A 23,034-nucleotide genomic window follows, 5' to 3' on the forward strand; every position below is an offset into this window, starting at 1 on the left:
CCCGCCCATCAGCTTATCTCATTGGAGGAACGACTGTGATTGGCACGCCTTGCGGCCAGTGAGGAAAGAGCTTCCCGGTGTTATATAAAAAGTAGCCGGAGAAGTGAGCGGTGAGTGTGCGGGAGACAGGTATGTGGTGAAGAGATGCGTGGGGCGTATGTGATGTGGGAATATTGAGTACTACAAATACCAGCGTGTCGTGTCCATGCATTGTATGCTCAGTGTGCATGCCTGGGTCATACAGGTCACCCCTAGCACTGAGGGCTGTGATAGGAAGGATAGTGCTACAATGGCGACCTTTCCTTCAGGGCAGCGTTCTATTCATTTTTAAAGTAGAGCTACAGGCACACGTATGTTTCTTTTATTCTGGATAGTGTAGGGAAGGTGTTTTGGTCACCTGTGTCCCATAGAGGAGAATTACATTCACTTCCTGTTCCATAGCTACAACAGGAAGTGGCAGGAAATCTCTGGGTGTCACCAGAACTCGTGTCCCCATTGAGAGATTTCTCATCTATTCCTGTTTTTGAGACTCTTCTACTTCTAATGGTAAACCAGGCAAATAGAGAGTATGAATCTCCCTAATGGGAACACAGATGGCAATAAAACTGGGGGGGGGGGGGGGGTTCTCTCCCCGGAATTTGGCTTTAATTTGTGATTTGTAGTAAGAGTTTATCCACATCACGTCACTATGAGTTTTGTTGATCCTGCTGCTCCTCTCTCTCCCCCTCCTGTCCATGTCCCCGCTGCAGTTGGGGATTTTACAGTAGTGTCTGCAGCTCTGCACATGCTCAGTCTTCAGTGAGTTTCTATGCTGAGCATTTCCTCCCTATCACTTCTGAGCAGCCCATGTGACTACAGAGTCACACATGTGGGCGTGTACACAGTGGTAAAGGACAGCCCTCTGCCTCCCTCCTCCTCCATGCCCACTAAGCAGCTAAACCCAATGGGGATGGGATATTGCATGTAGATTGGAGGTTTCACCTCCTTATTCTAAGACACAGGAGGGGCGTGACACACTGTGTGTGTGTGTGTGGCATAAATCCAACAAACCGCAACTGCCCCAACCTATAACTAGTACTGAGATGTCGTGTGTGTGTGTGTGTGTTGTTGTTGTGTTTTTTTTTTTTTTCATAATTACAGGGCCATCATCCACATACATAAATAGAAGAAACAATGTAACTTAAACAGTGTGGGCCAGATTCACAAAGAGATACGACGGTGTATCTCCTGATACGCCGTCGTATCTATGCGCCTGATTCATAGAATCAGTTACGCATAGATATCCCTAAGATCCGCCAGGTGTAAGTGTTTTACACCGTCGGATCTTAGGCTGCAATTCCAGGCTGGCCGCTAGGTGGCACTTCCGTATTTTTACGCAAGGAATATGCAAATGAGGATTTACGCCGATTCAGAAACGAACGACCGCCAGGCGCTTTTTTTTTTACATAGTTTGCGTTCGGCTTTTTCCGGTGTATAGTTACCCCTGCTATATGAGGGGTAGCTAATGTTAAGTATGGTCGTCGTTCCCGCGCCGAGTTTTGAAATTTTACGTCGTTTGCGTAAGTCGTTCGCGAATACGGCTGGACGTAATTTACGTTCACGTCGAAAGCAATGATGTCCTTGCGACGTCATTTAGAGCAATGCACACTGGGATATGTACACGGACGGCGCATGCACCGTTCGTAAAAAACGTCAGGTCATCACACATTCACATAAAACACGCCCCCCCCCTTCCACATTTGAGTTACGCGGCCTTACGCCGCAACACATACGTTACGCCGCCGTAACTAAGGGCGCAAGTTCTTTCTGAATAAAGAACTTGCGCCCAAAGTTAGAGCGGCGTAACGTATCAGATACGTTATGCGGGCCGGACAGATATGCCATTGTATCTGAATCCGGCCCTGTGTGTTTAGTATTGTTATAAGGTGTGTTGCATTAACACAGCCCATTCACTTTAACGGGTTGCCAACATATCAAAGCAGACCGGCAATCAGACCTGCGCCAAGTTTGGCTTCAGATGTGACCCACACGCGGTGGCGCATTGTGGGGTGCTGCAGCTCGGGTACACTGAGGTACCTTCAACAAAGAACAGCAGTGCACCAATGCAAACACCGCACACTAGTGTCAAGTGGCCCTAATGGTTGCTGTATTTCCATGGCTGTACTTGGGCATTATTATGTGTTTATACTGTTTGACTTGTGTTTACATAATTGCAGTATGTGCACTTTACTCCCTCTAGTGGCCATCTATGAACAGTTTCTTGCCTTTGTGGCTCAATAGCAGATCTTTAGTTTTTTTTTTTTTTTCCAACTTTCCCTCTATTAAATCTTCTGCCCTTGTTTTAAAGGGGTTGTAAAGGTTCGTCTTTTATTTTCTAAATTGGTTCCCTTAAAGTGGGGGTTCACCCTAAAAACAAATTTTTAACATTAGAGCCAGCATAGTAAGGGCATATACTTTCGGCAGGTTTTTGTTTATTTTTTTCTCTGTACTTACCTTTATATTCTGATTTGGTCCAGGGCTTCCGCGTTCTGATGACTCCGGGACTGGGCGTTCCTATGCTTCCGTTCGATGATTGACGGCTTGTGAAACGGGTGACCTGTCGCACAATGCGCGTCACCAGATTTCTGGAAATAGCCAAGCTGCAAAACGGCACTATACGGCGCCGTGTAGAGCTGACTGCGCAGGCGCCGTATAGTGCCGACTCGCAGCTCGGCTATTTCCCGACATCTGGTGACGCGCATTGTGCGACAGGTCACCGGTTTCACAAGCAGTCAATCATCCAACGGAAGGATAGGAACCCCCAGTCCCGCAGTCATCGGAACCCCTGGACAAAAACAGAATATAAAGGTATGTACAGAGAGAAAAAAAAAAAAACCCCGCCGAAAGTAAATGCCCTTACTATGCTGGCTCTGCTAGATGTAATATTATTATTTTTTTTTTGGATGAACCCTCGCTTTAACCACTTAAGCCCCGGACCTTTAGGCAGCTAAATGCCCAGGCCAGGTTTTGCGATTCGGCACTGCGTTGCTTTAACAGACAGTTGCGCGAGGTGGCTCCCAAACAAAATTGGCGTCCTTTTTTCCCCACAAATAGAGCTTTCTTTTGGTGGTATTTGATCACCTCTGCGGTTTTTATTTTTTGCGCTATAAACAAAAATAGAGCGACAATTTTGAAAAAAATGCAATATTTTTTTAATTTTTGCTGTAATAAATATCCCCCAAAAACATATATAATTTTTTTTTCCTCAGTTTAGGCCGATACATATTCTTCTACCTATTTTTGGTAAAAAAAATCGCAATAAGCGTTTATCAAATGGTTTGCGCAAAATGTATAGCGTTTACAAAATAGGGGATATTTTTATTGCATTTTTATTAATTTTTCTTTTTTTTACTACTAATGGCGGCGATCAGCGATTTTTTTTTCTCGTGACTGCGACATTATGGCGGACTCTTCGGACAATTTTGACATATTTTTTGGACCATTGTAATTTTCACAGCAAAAAATGCATTTAAATTGCATTCTTTATTGTGCAAATGACAGTTGCAGTTTGGGAGTTAACCACAGGGGGAGCTGAACATGTTAGGCTTCACCTAGTGTGTGTTTACAACTGATGGGGGGGTGTGGCTGTAGGTCTGATGTCATCGATTGTCTCCCCTATAAAGGGGATGACAGGATCGATGCGCCGCCACAGTGAAGCACGGGGAAGCCGTGTTTACATACGGCTCTCCCCGTTTTTCAGCTCCGGGGAGCGATCGCGACGGAGCGGCTATAAACGAATAGCCGCGCCGTCGTCCCGCATCGCTCCCCGAGGTAAGCCGCCCGCAGCGGGGGGGGGTCCCGATCAGACTCCCGACCCGCGGAAAGGCAAGGACGTATATATACGCCCATCTGCCTGTCCGTGCCATTTTGCGGACGGAAATAGTCGTGCGGCGGGCTTTAAGTGGTTAAGCTAGTGCATTGTTGGTTCACTTACCTTTTCCTTCGATTTCCCTTCTAAATGTTTTTTTCTTTGTTTGAATTTCTCACTTCCTGTTCCTCCTCAGTAAGCTTTCCACCATCATCCGAGCGGTGGAAAGTCATTTAGAACAGCTTACTGAACACCTTACTGAGGAGGAACAGGAAGTGAGAAATTCAGACAAAGAAAAAAAACATTTAGAAGGGAAATTGAAGGAAAAGGTAAGTGAACCAACAATGCACTAGCTTAAAGTAACCTATTTAGAAAATAAAAAACAAACCTTTACAACCCCTTTAACTTTTGGATGGTAAAACATTTTTTTTAAACTGATTGGTTCAGTTTGTTTGTGATTAGCTTTGATCACATGGTACAGATTGGCTGTGATTGACCCTGTCTGTATCAGTGTTTCTCAAATCCAGTCCTCAAGTCACCCCAACAGGTCATGTTTTCAGGATTTCCCTCAGCTATAATGTCTGTGGTAATTAATAAGGAAGTGAAACTGATTAAATTACCTGTGTAAAATAATGGAAATCCTGAAAACATGACCTGTTGGGGCGCCTTGAGGACTAGAGTTGAGAAACACTGGTCTGTACCATGTGATCACATTGACCAATCACAGCAACACAATTGGACATAATGGATGGCATGAAAGGAAGCCACCCACTTTTTTACAGTGTTCATGTGACCTGCTGTAATTTACATGGCCCCTTCTCTTTCTGTATGTGGATGATGGTACTGTAATTATTTTAATAATAAGAATTTTCTCAGTACTTTTTTTTTTTTTTTTTTCTTCCAAATTGATATACAACTGTCACATGACTCAGCTGTTTCCTAGTCTGTCTGCAGGGAAACATAAGCAGGAGGAGCTTCTAGTCCTCTGCAGTTGTGACAGGCACATCACAGACCACACGAGAGCTGAAGCTGCATGCTCTGATCTCTCTGCCCGTCCAACCCTCCATCTGCCGGTCACATGTGCAATGCTTTACACTGCAGGCTCCAGTGTAAAAAATAACTACTTTATTTTTATTTTTTTACCTGCATCAAAATCCTCATTTAAAAAAAAAGGTGAACTTCAATATTTAATGTAGTTGGGGCATGTTATTTACCAGTAAAACCCTACCTTGTGTAGACTTCCAAAAGCCCTAAGACGACTGCGGAGCGTCCCCATCTTGGATGTGATGGCAGCAGCCTGAGTAGACTCAGAGCTGTCACTGAAGTGGTTCTCCATAGTAAAAAAAATATAAAACCCAGTGGTGATTACATGCCACAAAAAGAAAGCTCGATCTGTCTCAAAAATTATAAAAATTTAGTTTGGGTACAGCATTGCATGACTGCGCAATTGTCATTCAAAGTGTGACAGCGCTGGAAATTAACCTGGACAGGAAGGGGGGGGGGGAGAAAGAGTGGCCGGTATTGAAGTGGTTAAACGGTACCTAAACCACATAACTATTAAGGTTTTATACACCACACTGAATTGGCTGTTGATTAAAATGATGGTTCAGCTTGCTTTGCTGTCACCTGGGGCCAGATTCTCAAAGGACTTACGATGGCGTATCTCCACGTACGCCGTCATAAGTTCGAATGCGAGCCGTCGTATCTATGCGCCTGATTCTAAGAATCAGTTGCGCATAAATTTGGCCAAGATACGAGCGGCGTAAGTCTCCTACGCCATCATATATTGGGTGCATATTTACACTGGCCGCAAGGGGAGCTTCCGTAGATTTAGGCGTCGAATATGTAAATTAGGTAGTTACGCCGATTCACAAACGTACTTGCACCCGCTACGCCGTTTACGTTAGGCTTAGGTCCGGCGTAAAGTTACCCCTGCTATATGAGGCGCAGCCAATGCAAAGTATGGACGTCGGAACAAGCGTATCTTTTTACGCAAGTCGAACGTGAATGGGGATGTGCGTAGGTTACGAATTACATCACAGGCATTGAGCCGGCATATCTTAGGGAGTAAATTCTACGTGATGCTGACCATGCGCCGTACGATCGGCGCTTCATTTGCATGGGGTCACGGCTCATTTTAATAAAACACGCCCACCTCTTCCACATTTGAATTACGCGGGCTTACGCCGGCCGATTTACACTATGCCGCCGCAACTTACGGAGCAAGTGCTTTGTGAATACTGCACTTGCCTGTCTAAGTTGCGGAGGCGTAGCGTAAATAGGATATGCTACGCCCGCACAAAGATACGCTCTCCTACGTGAATCTGGCCCCAGGTGTCTATGAGGTGCAATGGAAACCCATTTTCTAATGAAAGTACATGAGACATGCACAGTATTTGTACAGTAATAAGATCAATAGCAATGATGATTGTTTAACACTACATCATTATTTTGTCTTTTAGCAGACATTTACGTTAAACATGAGTTCTGATGACGGTATGAGTTTTGGTGGTGCAGGTATCCTTTACATAGGTGTATTGGAGCTTTACAATTAATCGTTAAATTGTGATCTCGATTCCACCCCCCTGATGATCTCCAATGCAGAGGACTTTCATATAACAAGTGGAGAGACTTTATCTGCTCACTCGGCTGTCAAAAGAAAATATCTGGGCAGTTTACCAAGTTCTTAACATGAAACATTGAAGCATTCTTTCTTTAAAGGGATACAAATCTGGGCAGTCTGCTAAGTTTGTAACAACATGAAACATTGTAACTAAAGCTTCCTTCTTAGAGCAAACTTCTGTGTGTAAATGCAGGAAATTTAACCACTTGGGCCCCTTTCACACGGGGCGGATCGGTAATGATCCGCCTCCATATGCTCAGCGGGGATCGCTGCGTTGATCCCCGCTGAGCTGGCGGATGACAAGGCGGTCCCCACACACTGTGCAGGGAGCGCCCTGTCTTTTCTTCGCTCTCCCCTATGGGGGGATCGGATGAACACGGACCGTATGTCCGTGTTCATCCGAACCGCAGACGGAAGGAAAAATAGGGTTTTCTTCCGTCTGCAGAATCGGATCATTGAGGAGACAGACGAGATCGTGTGTCAGCGGATGTTCATGCGCTGACATCCACGATCTCATAGGGACCAATGTATGTTGCTTTCTCATCCGCAAACGGATGGATGAAAAAGCGGACATACGGTCCGCCCGTGGGAAAGGGGCCTTAAAGTCCAAATCTCTTTCTGACACTTGTTAAAATCAATATTTTTTGCTAGAAAATTACTTGGAGCCCCCAAACATTATGTATTTTAGCAGAGACCCTAGGGAATAAAATGGCAATTGCTGCAATATTTTATGTCGCACTGTATTTGTGTGTGGTGTTTTTTTTTGTTTTTTTTTATTATTGATTTACCAATTTTAAAATAGATCGCCAGGCTGACATCAAACTGTAGTCTTGTAAAAAAAATAAAAAGAATGTCTTGCATGAAAATGCAAGGTTTGCTTACTACTGGGTCCTCAATTCTTAAAGGGGTTGTAAAGGTTTGTTTTTTTATTTTCTAAATGGGTTCCTTTAAGCTAGTGCATTGCTGGTTCACTTACCTTTTCCTTCCATTTCCCTTCTAAATGTTTTTTTTTTTTTCTTTGTCTGAATTTCTCACTTCCTGTTTCTCATCGGTAAGCTTGCCCCCATCATCCGAGCCATTCTGGCCAGGGGTTGGTCAACCAGAAGAGCTTACTGAGGAGGAACAGGAAGTGAGAAATTTAGACAAAAAAAAAACATTTAGGGGTAGATACAATTAGATGGGCGCAGCGTATGTGAGATACGCTACGCCGCTGTAACTTACTTTTGGCAGCTTTGAATCCACAAAGAATTTGCGCCGTAAGTTGCGGCGGCGTAGTGTATCTCTCGCGGCGTAACAGTGCCTAATTCAAATCGGCGAGTAGGGGGGCGTGTTTCATTTAAATGAAGCGCGTCCCCACGCCGAATGAACTGCGCATGCGCCGTCCCTAAATTTCCCGCCGTGCATTCCGCTAAATGACGTCGCAAGGACGTCATTTTTTTTTAACATAGACGTGACTTGTGTACATTCCGATTCACGGACGACTTGCGCAAAAAAAAAGAATAAAAAAAAAATTCAAAATAAAAGCAGGAACGACGGCCATACTTAACATGGCAAGTCTAACTATACGCCGCAAAACGGCAGCTTTAACTATACGCCGGAAAAAGCCGACTAGAGACGACGTAAAAGAATGCGACGGAGTCTCCCTATAAAGAGTTGTTGCTGTAGCCTTATGGTAATGTACACTACTATCAGAAATCAAGGGTAATGTAGGAACAATGGAAGATTGTACAGACGTGTAGCCGAATTGGGTGTTTTCAGCCTAAATTTGTATTGGGTCATTGGTTTGTGTATTTAAATTTTTTTTTTTCTACAGCCTCTGGGGGGGCAGGAATTGATGTGAATGTTTCATCATGCCAAATAATTGAACCTCTTTTTTGTACCGGTTTTTCAACTACACAGTTGCTCCTTAATAAAAGATGCATCCAGACTTGTCGCCCCACCTTCACACTGATGAGTGCAATGCGATTATCAATATGCTGAAGCAATGCCACACTGAGGTAAGTACATCATCACTTAGACATGGCAGAATGCAATGATCCTTTATAACACTTCCTTAATTTTTTCTTTCTCAAAGAAACTAATTGTTTTGGTGGAATGGCTTTTTTGTGTGTTTTTTTTTTTTTTTTTTTATTATTATTATTATTATATTCATGTACACTGCTGCTGGTAAACGGACGTTAAGGAGCGGTTGGACATTTTTTTTAGCTGCCACTTCATAGTGTTTTATGAAAGTGGATGTAAACCCGAATATTATAATAAAAAAAATAAAAAAATATATATATATATATATATATATATATATATATATATATATATATATATATATATATATATATATATATATATATATATATATATATATATAAAATTTTGTTTTGCTGTCACGATGTACAGTATAAGATTTCCTATCATCTGTGCCCAGTCTTGCCACAAAGAGTTAATCCAGCTCTGAGCAATCCTCTTTTCTTTTTTCAGTGAGATAAACAGACAAAGAGGAGAAAACTTGTCCGTTCTTCCCCCTTGCTGTGAATGACAGGTCATTTACATATGTCATGCACTAGCCTGAGACTTCTTTTCTGAAGTCATGTGGTTACTTTTCTGGATTTTGACTGGATGTTGGTGATCATAGCATAATTTAGTGTAAGGAATACACAGGAGAAAATGTATGTTGACAAGGAGTGTAGAGGTGGACGGGAAGTATACTGACATCACGACTCCACCCACCGAGCTCCAGACAACAGACCCACCCACAGAATCTGCAGTTTTTCAGTTCTTATAACAGACAGAAGGGAGACATTTGACAGGTAAGGATACATGCAGGAGGCATCTATATCCTTATAGATCAGCACTATGGCAGTAGTTTAGAAAGGATGAGAGTGGGTTCAATCCACTTTAAGGTATTTATGCAAGTACAAGTCAAATGAGGAAAGAACAGTGGAGGTTCACCATTGGGAAAGCAACTAGTGGAGTTGTAGACAAACATTAATGCTAAAACAGAACCCATCAATACAAGTAGAGCGGTAAATATAAACTATGCGCAATTAAGTGTAGAAAAGAAAAGACAGTGGAGGTTGTTGGTACTGCGATTTTTCACACCTGTTGATGGTAAAGCGTGGAAGGGAAGGAGTCACCCCAAGATGGCCCTACGTGCATGGATTGGGTTGGAGTTCCTTGGTGGTTGTGATTGTTGGGGGAGATATGATCATGTAAGGGTGGTAGGACTAAGGCAAACGGCCAGGGCCCCTGGGGTCAGTCAGTTGGTTAGAAATGTTTCGATTTGATAGTGTGCTTTAGCAAACATATATTAAAGATGGCAGTGTGTGTTTAGGATGGTATTCATATCTGCTATTGTAGGCCGGTGGGGACATTTCCATTTTCTGGCAACAGCTAAACGTGCTGCTATAAAGATGTGGGTTACAATGGTTTAAAAGTGGGGAGGCCACAATGAAGATTCCATGCCTAGTAGAACCATCAGGGGCGTAGTGCTAAACAGAACATTGGTTGGGGAGGTAACCAGAAGGGCGATTTATACGTGACAGTTTTGCAGGCGTAAAGTACTAATTATGGAAGATTTTTTTTTTTATCGGTACTGCGACATTATAGTGGACACTTCGGACACATTTTTGGGACCATTGGCATTTTTATAGCGATCAGTGCTATAAAAATGCATTGATTACTATAAAAATGCCACTGGCAGGGAAAGAGTTAACACTAGGGGGGCGAGGAAGTGGTTAAGTATGTTCCCTGGGTGTGTTCTAACTGAAGGGCGGGGTGGTGGACTGACTTGGGGAAATGACTGATCGCTGTTCATACATTTCTCCCCCTGACAGGACCGGGAGCTGTGTGTAACGAGCGATCGTGGGTGCCCGGTGGTGATCGCGTCGGGAGCGAGCGGGGGGCGCGCACCCCTATTGGCTGCTCGGCGAGATGACGTAATATTACGTGATCTCGCCCAGCAGAGCCGACCTGCCTGCGGCTGGTCGGCAAGCGGTTAAACCTTGGAATTGTATCACCGTACATAATTATTTCTGAAGTGCCATGACTAGATGTAAACTGGTAAAACCTGTGGTTACTTTATTTTTATTTACATTTTTTATTTATTTTTTCAGAACAAATTTTTGAAATTTTTTGGACATTGCAATGATATAGATCGAGTGATGAGGAAGTGCCTTAAGGGAGAGGTGAGGCCAACATCTTGTTTTAAGGAATTGCTTTTATCTTTTTCATAAAAATTAACCTTTTAGTTATTTATTTTTTGCTATATTGGTGTCCAAGTTGCACACCAGTCATCAGTAATGAGGGATAAACGTACTGACTGTGCAGTTGAATGAGGGCCCTCTGGGATTTTGATGCCCAGATGGGGATTGGGCAGGTGCTGGATTTTGCTCCCACTTTTCATATAGAAATTATTTTAATGTATGAAAAGCAGAATGTATTCATCATGATGTACTGTCTTTGTTCCTGATCTGTAATCTTAAAGTGGTATCAGCAGTGCTGGGACAACATCACCCAGGGCAAAGATGCCAAATTGCCCCCCCCCCCCCTTATGTGCAAGGTTTTCCTTGCTCTCTCCTCCTTGCCACTTCCAGAGGTTGCCTTACAGAGGTAGTGATGCTGCTGTCACTACTCCTCTTAGCCTTCTAGTAGATGGAACTTGTGGCACCTCCATTCCTACAATAAATACTGCGCCCAGGACAATCGACCCTTCTGCCCACCCCACCCCCTGTCCTGACCTTGGATATCGGGCAGAAAACGGCTCCTAAATTCTCCACTAACTGGCACGGACTTGTGTTCTCTGCCTGCCCTATAATTTGTATTTTATTTTTTCTTTGAATTCACATTAAGATATTAACATGTCGATACTTTTTTTTTATTTTTATTAATTTTACAGGATTTTTTTAACGAGACAACTAGTCTGGCCATTTATCAACTTTGACCATCTTTTCCCTTTTTAAGGCTGGGTTCACACTTGGTGTAAATGCAACCCCCATTTTATTCTTTAGGGTCTCTGCATAAATAAATATAAAGCTCAAAAAAGGAGCGAAAGATGGGCTTTTTTTTTTTTTTTTTAAATAAAAAAATAAATAAAATCTTAACATTAAAAACTTAAAGTACAAATCTGATTAAAAATTGCTCACGCAAGATGGTGGCCTAAACACTTTATTTGTAGTGTGAGGTCATAGGCTCCTCCCAATGAGGTGCGTCAAAGAATCACGTGACTTCCTCGGGGTCTTGCTTGGGCTTTCCACACTCACAGATACTTTTTTTTTTACCTGTTCCATTGTTGGGTAACACAAATTGATAATCAGCCAATCACATGGCAGCAACTCAATATATTTAGGCTACCAAACGTAGTGAAGATGACTTGCTGAAGTTCAAACCAAGCATCAACATAGGGAAGAAAAGGGGATTTAAAGCAGAATTTCACTCATTTTTGTGTTAAGTCAGCAGCTACAAAAAGTGTAGCTGCTGATTTTATAATAAACACACACTCGCCTGTTTCACGGTCCAGCAATGTGTTCCTTTGCTTCTCTGGCATTGCAAGTGTGGGCACCCGACTGCTTGTGGCTTCAAAGCGGGGTGCGAGTTACACAGTGCCTCCTCATTGGCCGGGCATTCTTCTGGGACCGTAATGTGTCCCAGAAGACTGCAAGGAGGGCAGGGAAGAGGAGAACTTCCACTCGGGCCACCTAGGTGGGAGAAGGTACCTGTCAAAATTGTGGCACTGTGCAGGGACCGCCCTGTCTTTTCTCCGCTCTCCCCTATGGGGGGATCAGATGAAAACGAACCATGTGTCCGTGTTCATCCGATCCGCAGACGGAAGAAAAAAATCTGAGCTTTGCGGAGGCGGGTGATTACTGGTGTCAGCGGATGTTCATCCGCTGACACCCGCAATCACATAGGGACCAATGTATGTCCCGTTTTCATCCGCAAACGGATGGATGAAAATGCGGACATACGGTCCGCACATGTGAAAGGGGCCTAAATGTGGCTTTTGAAATGGTGCGATTTCATGTGTGGCTTGCTGAAATTTGTACGCCTTCATGGCCAGATGTCTATGCAAGTCGCACATGAAATTGTCAAAAGAAGTGCTGCAAAAAGTCGGTGCAAACTGGGGCTTAAAGGAAAAGGATTGCAGCCACCACATCTTTGGATCAGTAAGCTGCTATATATTCTGAGTTTAGAGACTCTGGGCCGGATTCAGATATATTGCTGTATCTGCCGGCGCGGCGTAACGTATGTCAGATACGGTACGCCGGCGTAACTTAGGGCGCAAGTTCCGTATGCAGAAAGAAGTTGCGCCCTTAGTTACGGCGATGTAACGTATGTGTGGCGGCGTAAGCCCGCGTAATTCAAATGGGGATGATGTGGTTGTGTTTTATGTCAATTCACTGTGACCCCACGTATTTGACGAACGGCGCATGCGCCATCTGTGGAACATCCCAGTGTGCATTGCTCCAAAGTACCACGCAAGGACGTATTGGGGTCGACGTGAACGTAAATGACGTCCAGCCCTATTCACGAACAACTTATGCAAACAACGTAAACATTTTAAAACTCGGCACGGGAACGACGTCCATACTTAACATTAGCTACGCCTCATATAGCAGGGGTAACTATACGCCGAAAAAAGCCTAACGTAAACTACGTAAAAAAATGCGCCGGACGTACGTTTCTGAATCGGCGTAAATACCTAATTAGCATATTCCTCGCGTAACTATACGGAAACGCCACCTAGCGGCCAGCGTAAATATGCAGCCTAAGATACGACGGTGTAAGACACTTACACCGGTCGGATCTTAGGGAAATCTTTGCGTAATTGATTCTCTGAATCAGTCGCATAGATACAACGGCCCGCACTCAGAGATACGACGGCGTATCCGAATCCGGCCCATTGAGTCTGCGGGAGTCGGGATGCCTGATTTTTCCATAAAGTAGTGCTGCAGCTTGTCTTTGAAATGACAGCGATTGCTCTATATAAAACCAACAGATCAATGACAGGTAAGGAGTTATTAGAAATTCATTTTAAAGAGCAGAGGCTGCTGTGATATACAAAACACAACCCACACAGGTTAGCTGAGCAATATGACAGGTTCTGGAAAAACCGTCGCACTACAGAGCATAACAAAAAGTAATTAGAGAACAGTACTGCTCAACACATTCAGTTCTGTAAGCTGCAAGAAAACAATCAACCTGAGAATGCTGCAAAGATAAATGCCATATAGTGTAATTTCTATAGCAGCTGACGCTTCCTCCTGTGCTTCTTTTGATGTCACAAAGATGTGGGCAATCACATTCACCATTCCATGATATTCCTGGGGTTCACTAAATTGTATGAAATATCTTAAAGTGGTGGTCCGCCTGCAACAAAAAAGAAATTTTAAAGTCAGCAGCTGCAACTGCTGGCTCTTAAAATAAAAACACTTGCCTGTCCAGGGCACCCGCAATGTCCTCATCTAAAGCGGACCTGTCCCCTGGCTCCGGGTGGAGGCGCCGGAATTTTAAAGTGGAGTTCCATCAAAAAATTGACTTCCGGTTCTTACCCCCTTTTTGGCTGGAGCTCCTCTTTAAATTACAGTAAAACCTTTCGTGTAAAAGCGTTTTGCAAGACAAGGAAAATGTTTTAATAAATTTTGCCTTGATATACAAGCGATGTCTTGATATAAGAGTAGGGCCATGTCACCACCGAGTATAAAAAAAAGAGAGGTGCCTCTGATGGCCCGTACACACAATTGGAATTTCCAATGGACTTTTTCCATCGGATTTTCCGATCGTTTGTAGCCCCATCAGAGTTTTTTCATTGGAAATTCTGATGAATTCCATCAGACTTTAGATAAAGAACATGTTCTATATTTTTCTGATGTGATTTGGCTGGACAAAAGCCCGATCGTGTGTACGTGGCATAAGTGTAGCAATATGGTTACATTTTCAGGGGGGTGTAAATATTTTTACACCTTTGAAAATTTATTTATACATTTCATATTTACAATTACTAATTTTAGTGTTTAATTTTTAAACAAATTACAGACTAAAATAGTTTTACTGCAGATAAAACCTGCACATTTTAAAATAAAAAAGTGAATTTCTTGTCTAAGGATTGTGTGGGGGGGGAGACAATATCATGGGGGGGTTAAACATATATGGGCAAAATAAGTATTGAACAAGTCGCCATTTTTTTATGTACCTCTGTTCTAAAGGTGCTATTTACATGACAGGTTCATCACGTGTTGGTAACAACCCATACATACAGAGAAACCAAACCAGTTCAGCTATTAAAGTGGAGTTTCCATCCCAAATTTTTTTTTATTATTATTGTGCTCATTAGACCTAAAAAAGTAAAAAAACTTTTTTTTTTTTTTTTTTTTTTTACACTCATCTGGAAATGCCTGTTGCTATGCGGTCCAACGAATTCTGCCTTTGAAACCACCTAGGATTCTGACATCATCTCCCTCTAATGCTCCTGGGAAATGTGTGTCATCATTTCCCAGGATGCAGTGCGCTACCCAATTATCACTCCCCATCCAAGATTTCCAGGAAGTAAGTGCCTGTAGGCTTGACAATGCCCACAAGCAAAATGACAACGGTGTGGACATAGTTTATAAAACTATCTTTTTTGAATATCTATGCAGATCGTAAAATAGTAAGTGACCGGATTTATATTCTAAAAACGCAGGATGAAAGGACATACATTTAAAAAATGCTAATTGTGGTTGGAACTCCGCTTTAAGTTTTGTGCATTAAAATGGAATAAGTCAGGCAAAAATGATGAACCCATGAAGAAAAGCAGGTGCAAAAAGGGCATGGAAAGCCAAGACACCAGCTGAAATCTATCAGTAATTAGAAACCAATTCTGCTCCTTGTCGGTACAAATTTAATATCGGTTGGTTCAGTCTCAACAGATGACCTATAAAAAGGGGCCTCGTTACCAAGGTGTCACACAAGTAACATCTCATGACAGGTAAAAAGCATAGAGCTCTCTCAAGACCTTCACAAACTTATTGTTGCAAAACATACTGATGGCATTTGTTACCAGAAGGATTTCTGAACTTCTAAATGTTCCAGTGAACACTGTTGGGGCCATAATCTAGAAGATGAAAGAACATAATTTCACCATAAACCAGCCCTGACCAGACAAATGCTTTTCACTCTTTGCAAGATTTCAAGATATATCAGAAGAGTTGTACAAGAGCCATGGACCAATTGTGGAGAGCTTCAGAAAGACCTGGAATTGGCAGGTATAATTGAAATAAGTTGTTGTTTTCTGCTCTATGGTAAAATCGGTGTGTCTGCTGCCTGCATCCAAAGCTCCACAGAGTGGAATTGGTAAGAAAGCTATAAGGAATGGGGAGGTAAAATGGTGCTGCCTAAATCTAATAAGTGGTTGTGTTAAAGTTGGAAAAATTAAGTAAACCATCTAATAATGTGTCCTAGCTCTTCAAATCACACAAACATTATTCGTGTTAAATCATCTGAGTGCTCAATATAACATTTGCAATCCTGGATGGCTAATGGCTAAAAGTTACATAAACCAAAAATACACATTGCTTATTGTGCAAAAAATGTCCATACAAAATAATAATTATATATTACAAAATATTTGTCCCTAAAAACTGTATTTTACTGTGTGTGTGTGTGTGTAAGAATCCACTGGTGTAAAAAAAAAAAAAAAATCACAGTTCAAAAAATTTAATTTACTTCCAAAGTGACTTGTGCCTGGATAAACATCCGCTCTTGGTAAAAAATTAGATGAATTCCACACGTGTTCCACTTTCGCCAGAAAGATTCCTCCTCCACGGTACAATTGTTTCAAAGAAAACCATAAGTAATGCACTCAACCGCCAAGGCCTGTATGAATGCTCACCATGCAAGACCATGCTATAAAAAAACACCATGTTTGGAGGTCACATGGCACTGCCCATCATCCCAAAAAAATCTGTGAAGTTTGGAGGTGGGAACATCATGGTGTGGGGCTGTTTTTCAGCATACGGTACGGGGAAACTTCATGCCATTGAAAGAACGACGAATGGAAAAATGTACTAAGACATTCTAGATAAATAAAAATCTTCTGCCATCTACCAGGATGATGAAGATGAAATGAGGGTGGATATTTCAGCAAGACAATGATCCCAAACACAAAGCCAAGGAAACTCTCAATTGGTTTCAAAGAAAGAAAAATAAAGCTGCTACTTGAATCCAATAGAAAAAATCTAAGGAAAGAACTAAAGATCAGAGTTCATAGAAGAGGCACACGGAACCTTCAAGATGTGAAGATAGTTTGTGTGGAAGAATGGGCCAAAATCACACCTGAGCAATGCATGCAACTAGTTTCTCCATACATGGGGCATCTTGAAGCTGTAATTACCAACAAAGGATTTTGATCGAAGTATCAAATTTCAGTTAGCATGTTCAATACTTTTTCCCTGTGTCATTCAATTTTATTACACATACATTAAAAAAAATTAGTTGAGAAATTAAGTTATGTGTGGATTGCATGGGTTGTTACCGACAAAATGTTTTAATTCTCAATAGCACCATTAGAAATATATTTACCTAGAAAAATGGTGACGTGTTCAATACTTCTTTTACCCGCTGTGTATATATAATGTATATGTTACCTATAATGTATAAGTTATTGCCAAACATGCAGAATTGTAAAAATTGCTCTGACTCATAGGGGGTGAGAGGTGAAGTAGTTAGAGGCGTTTGGGTACATGATCTTTGCTGAAGGGAGGGGGTAGAATTTGGGCAGAGCTGCTGATTGGACCACTCTGCCCGATTATTAGTTCCTTGGTCACTATTGGCTGATTTTGCCAAATGTTCACAGTAATCCCGGATAACGGAAAGGCAAGTCATTTACCTGCTAAGATTCTACCGTTTTAAAAATGGTCCTGGTTGTGCCATCAGCCTTAAAAAATTATAACTTCACAGTAGAAGCACCTGGAGAGGCTTGTTTAACAATATGTAAATAGTTTATGGTCTATAGCAGCTGTCATTACATGGCGGCAGGCATTCCAAACGCGGGCCGAGTGACACTACTGTCTGGACCTTCAGGCTGCCAGTGTAAAGTGCTCAATCCCTACTCCGCAGTCATTGGTTGCTGGGATCGTGCACGTCCCTGCAAACAATGATGTCGCATGTGCCCCCGCCCTATGCTGTTTACTCTCTCATGGCTCCCGGCCAGGCCGCGAGGTGAGACGTGAGGTCATGTGCGCGTCCCCACCCCCTGCTGCTCATCATCTCGCAGCTCCTGGCTCTCACTCGGGCGGCTGCAAGGTATGATGGGTTTTTTTTCCCCCGCGCCGCCCTCTGCAGCTTGTTACCTCTGGCTCCCTGCCTGCCTCAAGGTTTGTGGGGTGTTTACAGGGGCACATTTTTTCTTTAAATCGTACTCTGATGGGCACAACAAAAAAAGTGGCATTGTGATGGGAACACCTGATGTAAAGGGGCACGCTGATGACGGTATCTGATGTAAGGGGGAACAGTGATGAGAGACACCAGATGTAAGGGGGCCTCTGATGAAGAATTCCTGATGTAAGGGGGGCACTCTGTTGGGGACACCTAATAAAAGGGGGTACTCTGATGGTGGCAACTGATTTATAGGGGTAGTCTGATGGGGGCACCCAATATGAATTACTGTGGTAGGGGCACCTGATAAGGGGAACACTATTGGGGACATTTCCAAAGTGTGTGGAGGAAACCGTAAGAAAAGCGTGGCTTGCGGCAAAAAAAAAAAAGGGAAAGAAGATGCGTAAATCTTTAATGGCACAGACTTGTGATTTGGACCTCGACTGGAATTTTTTTTTTTTTTTAGTGACTGGACCTCCCTGAATTTATTTCACTACCCCTGGTCTATAGTCAGGGCAAAGTGCACTATACTTATATAATGCAGCATAACAATTTAACTTTTTTTTTTTTTTTTCTTTAGCGTGAAAACAACAGAGATGCAAGCCGGGCCAGGGCAGATATGATGAGACGGAAGCTCGCCGAAGCTAGCAGTCATTGAGAGAAGTTTCTTGCCAAGCCACCACATGGACGTTCACCCCTACATTTTCCACCAGTGATAATTTTGTATTTATTTTACTATCAAAATTACTTTTTTTTATTATTATTATTTAGACATGTTCATGCACATGTCCAGATATCTTAACAGAAAAGTATTTTATTAATTTAAAGACTGCTCCACTCAAACTACGGGCTGTTTATGTTTCAAATGTGCTGTTAGCCTGGAATTCATTCATTCAAAGCAAACTGGCATCAAAACAAGATAGTGTGATCTCATTTTCTCATGTTCTATCAGCACTTCAAGGTGCCTCCGCATACTTTATTTTAGTGAATAATGTACTGGTATGTTGATCCCATCACCCAGAGATGAACTGCAAAACAATGACTGTATGAAGTATACGCAGCTGTCATAGTATTTTTCTGGAACTTCCTAAGATGAATGTGATCACCATAATGAAGAAAAATTACATTTTTATAAAGTGCTTCTGTTTTTCTGGCTTTTTCGTCTCAGGTTATCCTGCCAATAACACACTCCCTGTCCTAGGTTTTTATTTACTCTACTGAATCTATGGAAGAGCAGCGTTCTTGTGCTAGGACAGGACTACAGCATGCTTCTCCCTACTTCATAACATGAAGGAAGTGTTTTGTAGTTCATAAATAGTCCTGAAAACAACTAGAACTAGTCCTCCTGAAGAGGCAACGATCTTCTGCAGTAGTGTCTGTATGCTGTGGGTGTAGCTGCATTATCCTGAATATAGTGTATGACATAATAGTCTAGGTCTGCTTGTGGTATATGCCAGATACACATATCCCATAGTCCCTTTACCCAAAAAATACTTGGTTAGTATAGCACTACAAGATAGTCTTGCAGGCATACACATACCTCAAGGCAAAAGATCCATTTTTTTTCTCATTACATATGCTTTTCTGTACACATAATCTACACCTTGAGCCAAAACTTTGCCTGAGCCTACATAAATCGTCATCACAATAGTTGGGGTCTAAATAGCAAACAAACAGTTGGGGCAATTAACACTGTGGTCACGAGTAAGTGAAATACAGCACAACTTTCAGAGTGCAGCTCCTAGGACCAAATACAGCACATATGTCAAACACAATGCCTGTGGACCAAATCTGGCCTGCCAGGCCTTGTCACGTGGCCCTCGCAGCCAGATTTAAAGCCAGAGGCTGATCTGCCTACACAGGGAGGTACTAGAACCGGGCCAGGTAGGGAAGAGAGAGATGCGAGGCATAACTCCTGAACCCAGCACTCTGTACATGGCATGCTCCTGAGCCCTGCAATCCTGAACCATGCACTCTGTACCTAGCTCGTCCCAAAGGAAGTCAGCCCTTTGAGAGCAACCATACTGCTAATGCGGCCCACAATAAAATTGAATTTGACACTCCTAAAATACAGCCACAGTATTTGGGAGTATATAAAGTACAACACAGCATTTAGAAAGGTCAGTACGTAACAGTATGCTTCATTGTTGATGAAAGTGAGGGGGGGAAAAAGGCCCCCCCAGTGTTGGCGTGAGTTGAAGGAACCATGCTCCCCCAGACACTGATTGTCAAATAAATAGCCCCCCTTTTTTCCCAGGCATTAATTGCTGGGAGAACACCCCTCAACCCAACCAAGCGTTGTTGCCAGTAGAATATCCCCACTGCTCTTTTCCAAGCCAGCAATGGCCAGCCAAATATCCCCAATGTATTTTTGGCCTGTAGAATACAGATGAAACTCAAAAAATGTGGATATCGTGCAAAAGTTCATTTATTTCACTAATGCAACTTACAAGGTGAAACTAATATATGAGATAGACTCATTACATGCAAAGCAACATAGTTCAAGCCGTGATTTGTCATAATTGTGATGATTATGGCTTACAGCTCATGAAAACCTCAAATCCACAATCTCAGAAAATTAGAATATTGTGAAAAGATGCAATTTTCTAGGCTAGACCAAGTCGGCGGTGACAGCTGCACACAGGGCCACTGATAGGGCAGTACAGACAGCCCTCCTGTACTGGGCCCAGGATCCATCAGTTTAAAAGGGTACTGCCCTATTGCTAAAACTTGTGGATCCAAGGATGCAGAGAAAGGGACTAATGAATCCCTGTCCTCACATCATGATATTTCACCAAAGCCCCCCCCCCCCTTCTCAACAGGGCAGTAAAAATAATAATAATACACTTCTAAAAAAAAAATTAAAGGAGTTCTCCAAGCTAAAACTTTTAACCCCCGCTGTGCCCGGGCTGTAAAACTATACAAAATAAACTTTCACTTACCTGCCTACGATCCCCCGTTGTTCCGATATCGCCGTCCCGTTCTCTTTCACTTCCTGCGGGTCAGTGACTCACAGTGCGCTCAGCCTATCAGCGGCCGCGACGGGACATTGCTGCGGCCGCTGATAGGCTGAGCGCACTGTGAGTGACCGACCCGCAGGAAGTGGAAGAGACCGGGACCGGAGAACGGGACGGCGATATCGGAACAACGGGGGATCGTAGGCAGGTAAGTGAAGGTTTATTTTGTATAGTTTTACAGCCCGGGCACAGCGGGGGTTAAAAGTTTTAGCTTGGAGAACTCCTTTAAGAATGTGTTCAAATGTTTTATGTTGCCTCCTCACTGCCTATTTGTTAACCCCACATGGTTGCAGAGCACTTGCAAAGCAGCACTTTTCAATTGAATGGGTATTTATTGATGAGGGTATAGTTTCTGCAATGGTTGCAAAGCATAGCATCACAGCCATGTCATTTAAGTGAAAATATGATTTGATATTTTCGGAGGTGGGGGACCCTGTCAGGTAGGCTGTATGGGGCTCCATGATTTCTAACAGCAGCCCTGGCTGCACACAGGGGGATGTTATTTACTGGCCCCTTCCTTTCCTGAATGAACATAGTGCTACCAATCACTCGTGTGTTCATGCTTCATTGGTGAATGAGCAGGAAGCCTCAGAGCGTTTCCTATTCATTCATCTGTGCAGCTGAGATTGTAAAGAAAGGGACTGATAAATGTATGTCCTCAGTCGGGAGGGGGGGGGTCTTGTCAGGTAGGCTGTATGGGGCCCCCGTGATTTCTAACAGCAGCCCTGGTGATGTATCCTGGGGGCTGCAGGCTGGGAGGGAAGAGCAACCTTATCCTCGCTTAGGTAAGGATGGAGGAAGAGGGATCAGGTACTGAAATAAAAATGGTACTTGCCCCTTGCAGGGCTGTCACTCTGATAATACATACCTCCCAACATTTAAAAATGGGAATGAGGGACACCTACTAGCAAATGTATGTAGGCATAGGACATGTCCCCTGCCACACCCCCTTAAAGGAGAATTAACCAGAAAAAAGGTTAATTAACCACTTAAGACCCGGACCATATTGCTGCCTAAAGACCCAAGGGGTTTTTACAGTTCGGGACTGCGTCGCTTTAACAGACAATTGCGCGGTTGTGCGACGTGGCTCCCAAACAAAATTGGCGTCCTTTTTTCCCCACAAATAGAGCTTTCTTTTGGTGGTATTTGATCACCTCTGCGGTTTTTATTTTTTGCGCTATAAACAAAAATAGAGCGACAATTTTGAAAAAAATGCAATATTTTTTACTTTTTGCTGTAATAAATATCCCCCAAAAACATATATAATTTTTTTTTTTCCTCAGTTTAGGCCGATACGTATTCTTCTACCTATTTTTGGTAAAAAAAATCGCAATAATCGTTTATCGGTTGGTTTGCGCAAAATTTATAGCGTTTACAAAATAGGGGATAGTTTTTTTGCATTTTTTTTTTTTTTTTTACTACTAATGGCGGCGATCAGCGATTTTTTTCGTGACTGCGACATTATGGCGGACACTTCGGACAATTTTGACACATTTTTGGGACCATTGTCATTTTCACAGCAAAAAATGCATTTAAATTGCATTCTTTATTGTGAAAATGACAGTTGCAGTTTGGGAGTTAAACACAGGGGGCGCTGTAACATTTAGTGTTCACTTTGTGTGTGTTTACTAGTGTAGGGGGGTGTGGCTGTAGGAATGACATCATCGATCGGGTCTTCCCTATAAAGGGAATCACCCGATCGATGCGCCGCCACAGTGAAGCACGGGGAAGCCGTGTTTACACACGGCTCTCCCCGTTCTTCAGCTCCGGGGAGCGATCGCGACGGAGCGGCTAAAAACAAATAGCCGCGCCGTCGTCCCGGATCGCTCCCCGAGCGGACCCGACCTCCGCATGTACCGGGGGGGGGTCCCGATCGGACCCCCCACCCACGTCTAGCAGAGGACGTACAGGTACGTACATGTGCCTGTCCGTGCCATTCTGCTGACGTATATGTACATGAGGAGGTCGGGAAGTGGTTAAATCCACAGGGGCTTTTTTTAACCACTACTATTCCTTTATATTGGCTTTTAAAATGTACAAATGCAGCAATTTAGAATTTGGAAGAAAGGTTTAGCACTGAGAAACACATTTTGAAAGATAAAAAGTGCATTTTATATACAACTATATAGATCAGACCAAAATTAGGGACAAATGAGGGGGACAGAGGGACATTGATCCAAATCAGGGACAGTTGGGAGCTA

The 23,034-nt window shown here is 42.9% G+C and overlaps 1 protein-coding gene across 3 annotated transcripts; it reads left to right on the forward strand.

The window, feature by feature from the left end:
• Positions 1-26: 26 nt before the first annotated feature.
• On the forward strand, positions 27-18,955 carry CMC2 (C-X9-C motif containing 2). 3 transcript variants are annotated; one of them, XM_040329182.1, is made up of 5 exons: positions 41-129; positions 6,310-6,364; positions 8,397-8,467; positions 10,580-10,651; positions 18,397-18,955. In XM_040329182.1, exons 2-5 carry the CDS (start codon positions 6,328-6,330, stop codon positions 18,472-18,474), a joined length of 258 nt encoding a protein of 85 aa, XP_040185116.1. In that variant the 5' UTR covers positions 41-129; positions 6,310-6,327; the 3' UTR covers positions 18,475-18,955. The 3 variants fall into 3 exon arrangements, with proteins under 3 accessions (XP_040185118.1, XP_040185117.1, XP_040185116.1); XM_040329184.1 differs by lacking the exon at positions 6,310-6,364 and having other exon boundaries at positions 27-110; positions 8,370-8,467; XM_040329183.1 differs by lacking the exon at positions 6,310-6,364 and having other exon boundaries at positions 40-129; positions 8,370-8,467.
• Positions 18,956-23,034: the final 4,079 nt, after the last annotated feature.

Source organism: Rana temporaria, chromosome 11 (assembly GCF_905171775.1).
Source record: "Rana temporaria chromosome 11, aRanTem1.1, whole genome shotgun sequence".
NCBI classification, from domain to species: Eukaryota; Metazoa; Chordata; class Amphibia; order Anura; family Ranidae; genus Rana; species Rana temporaria.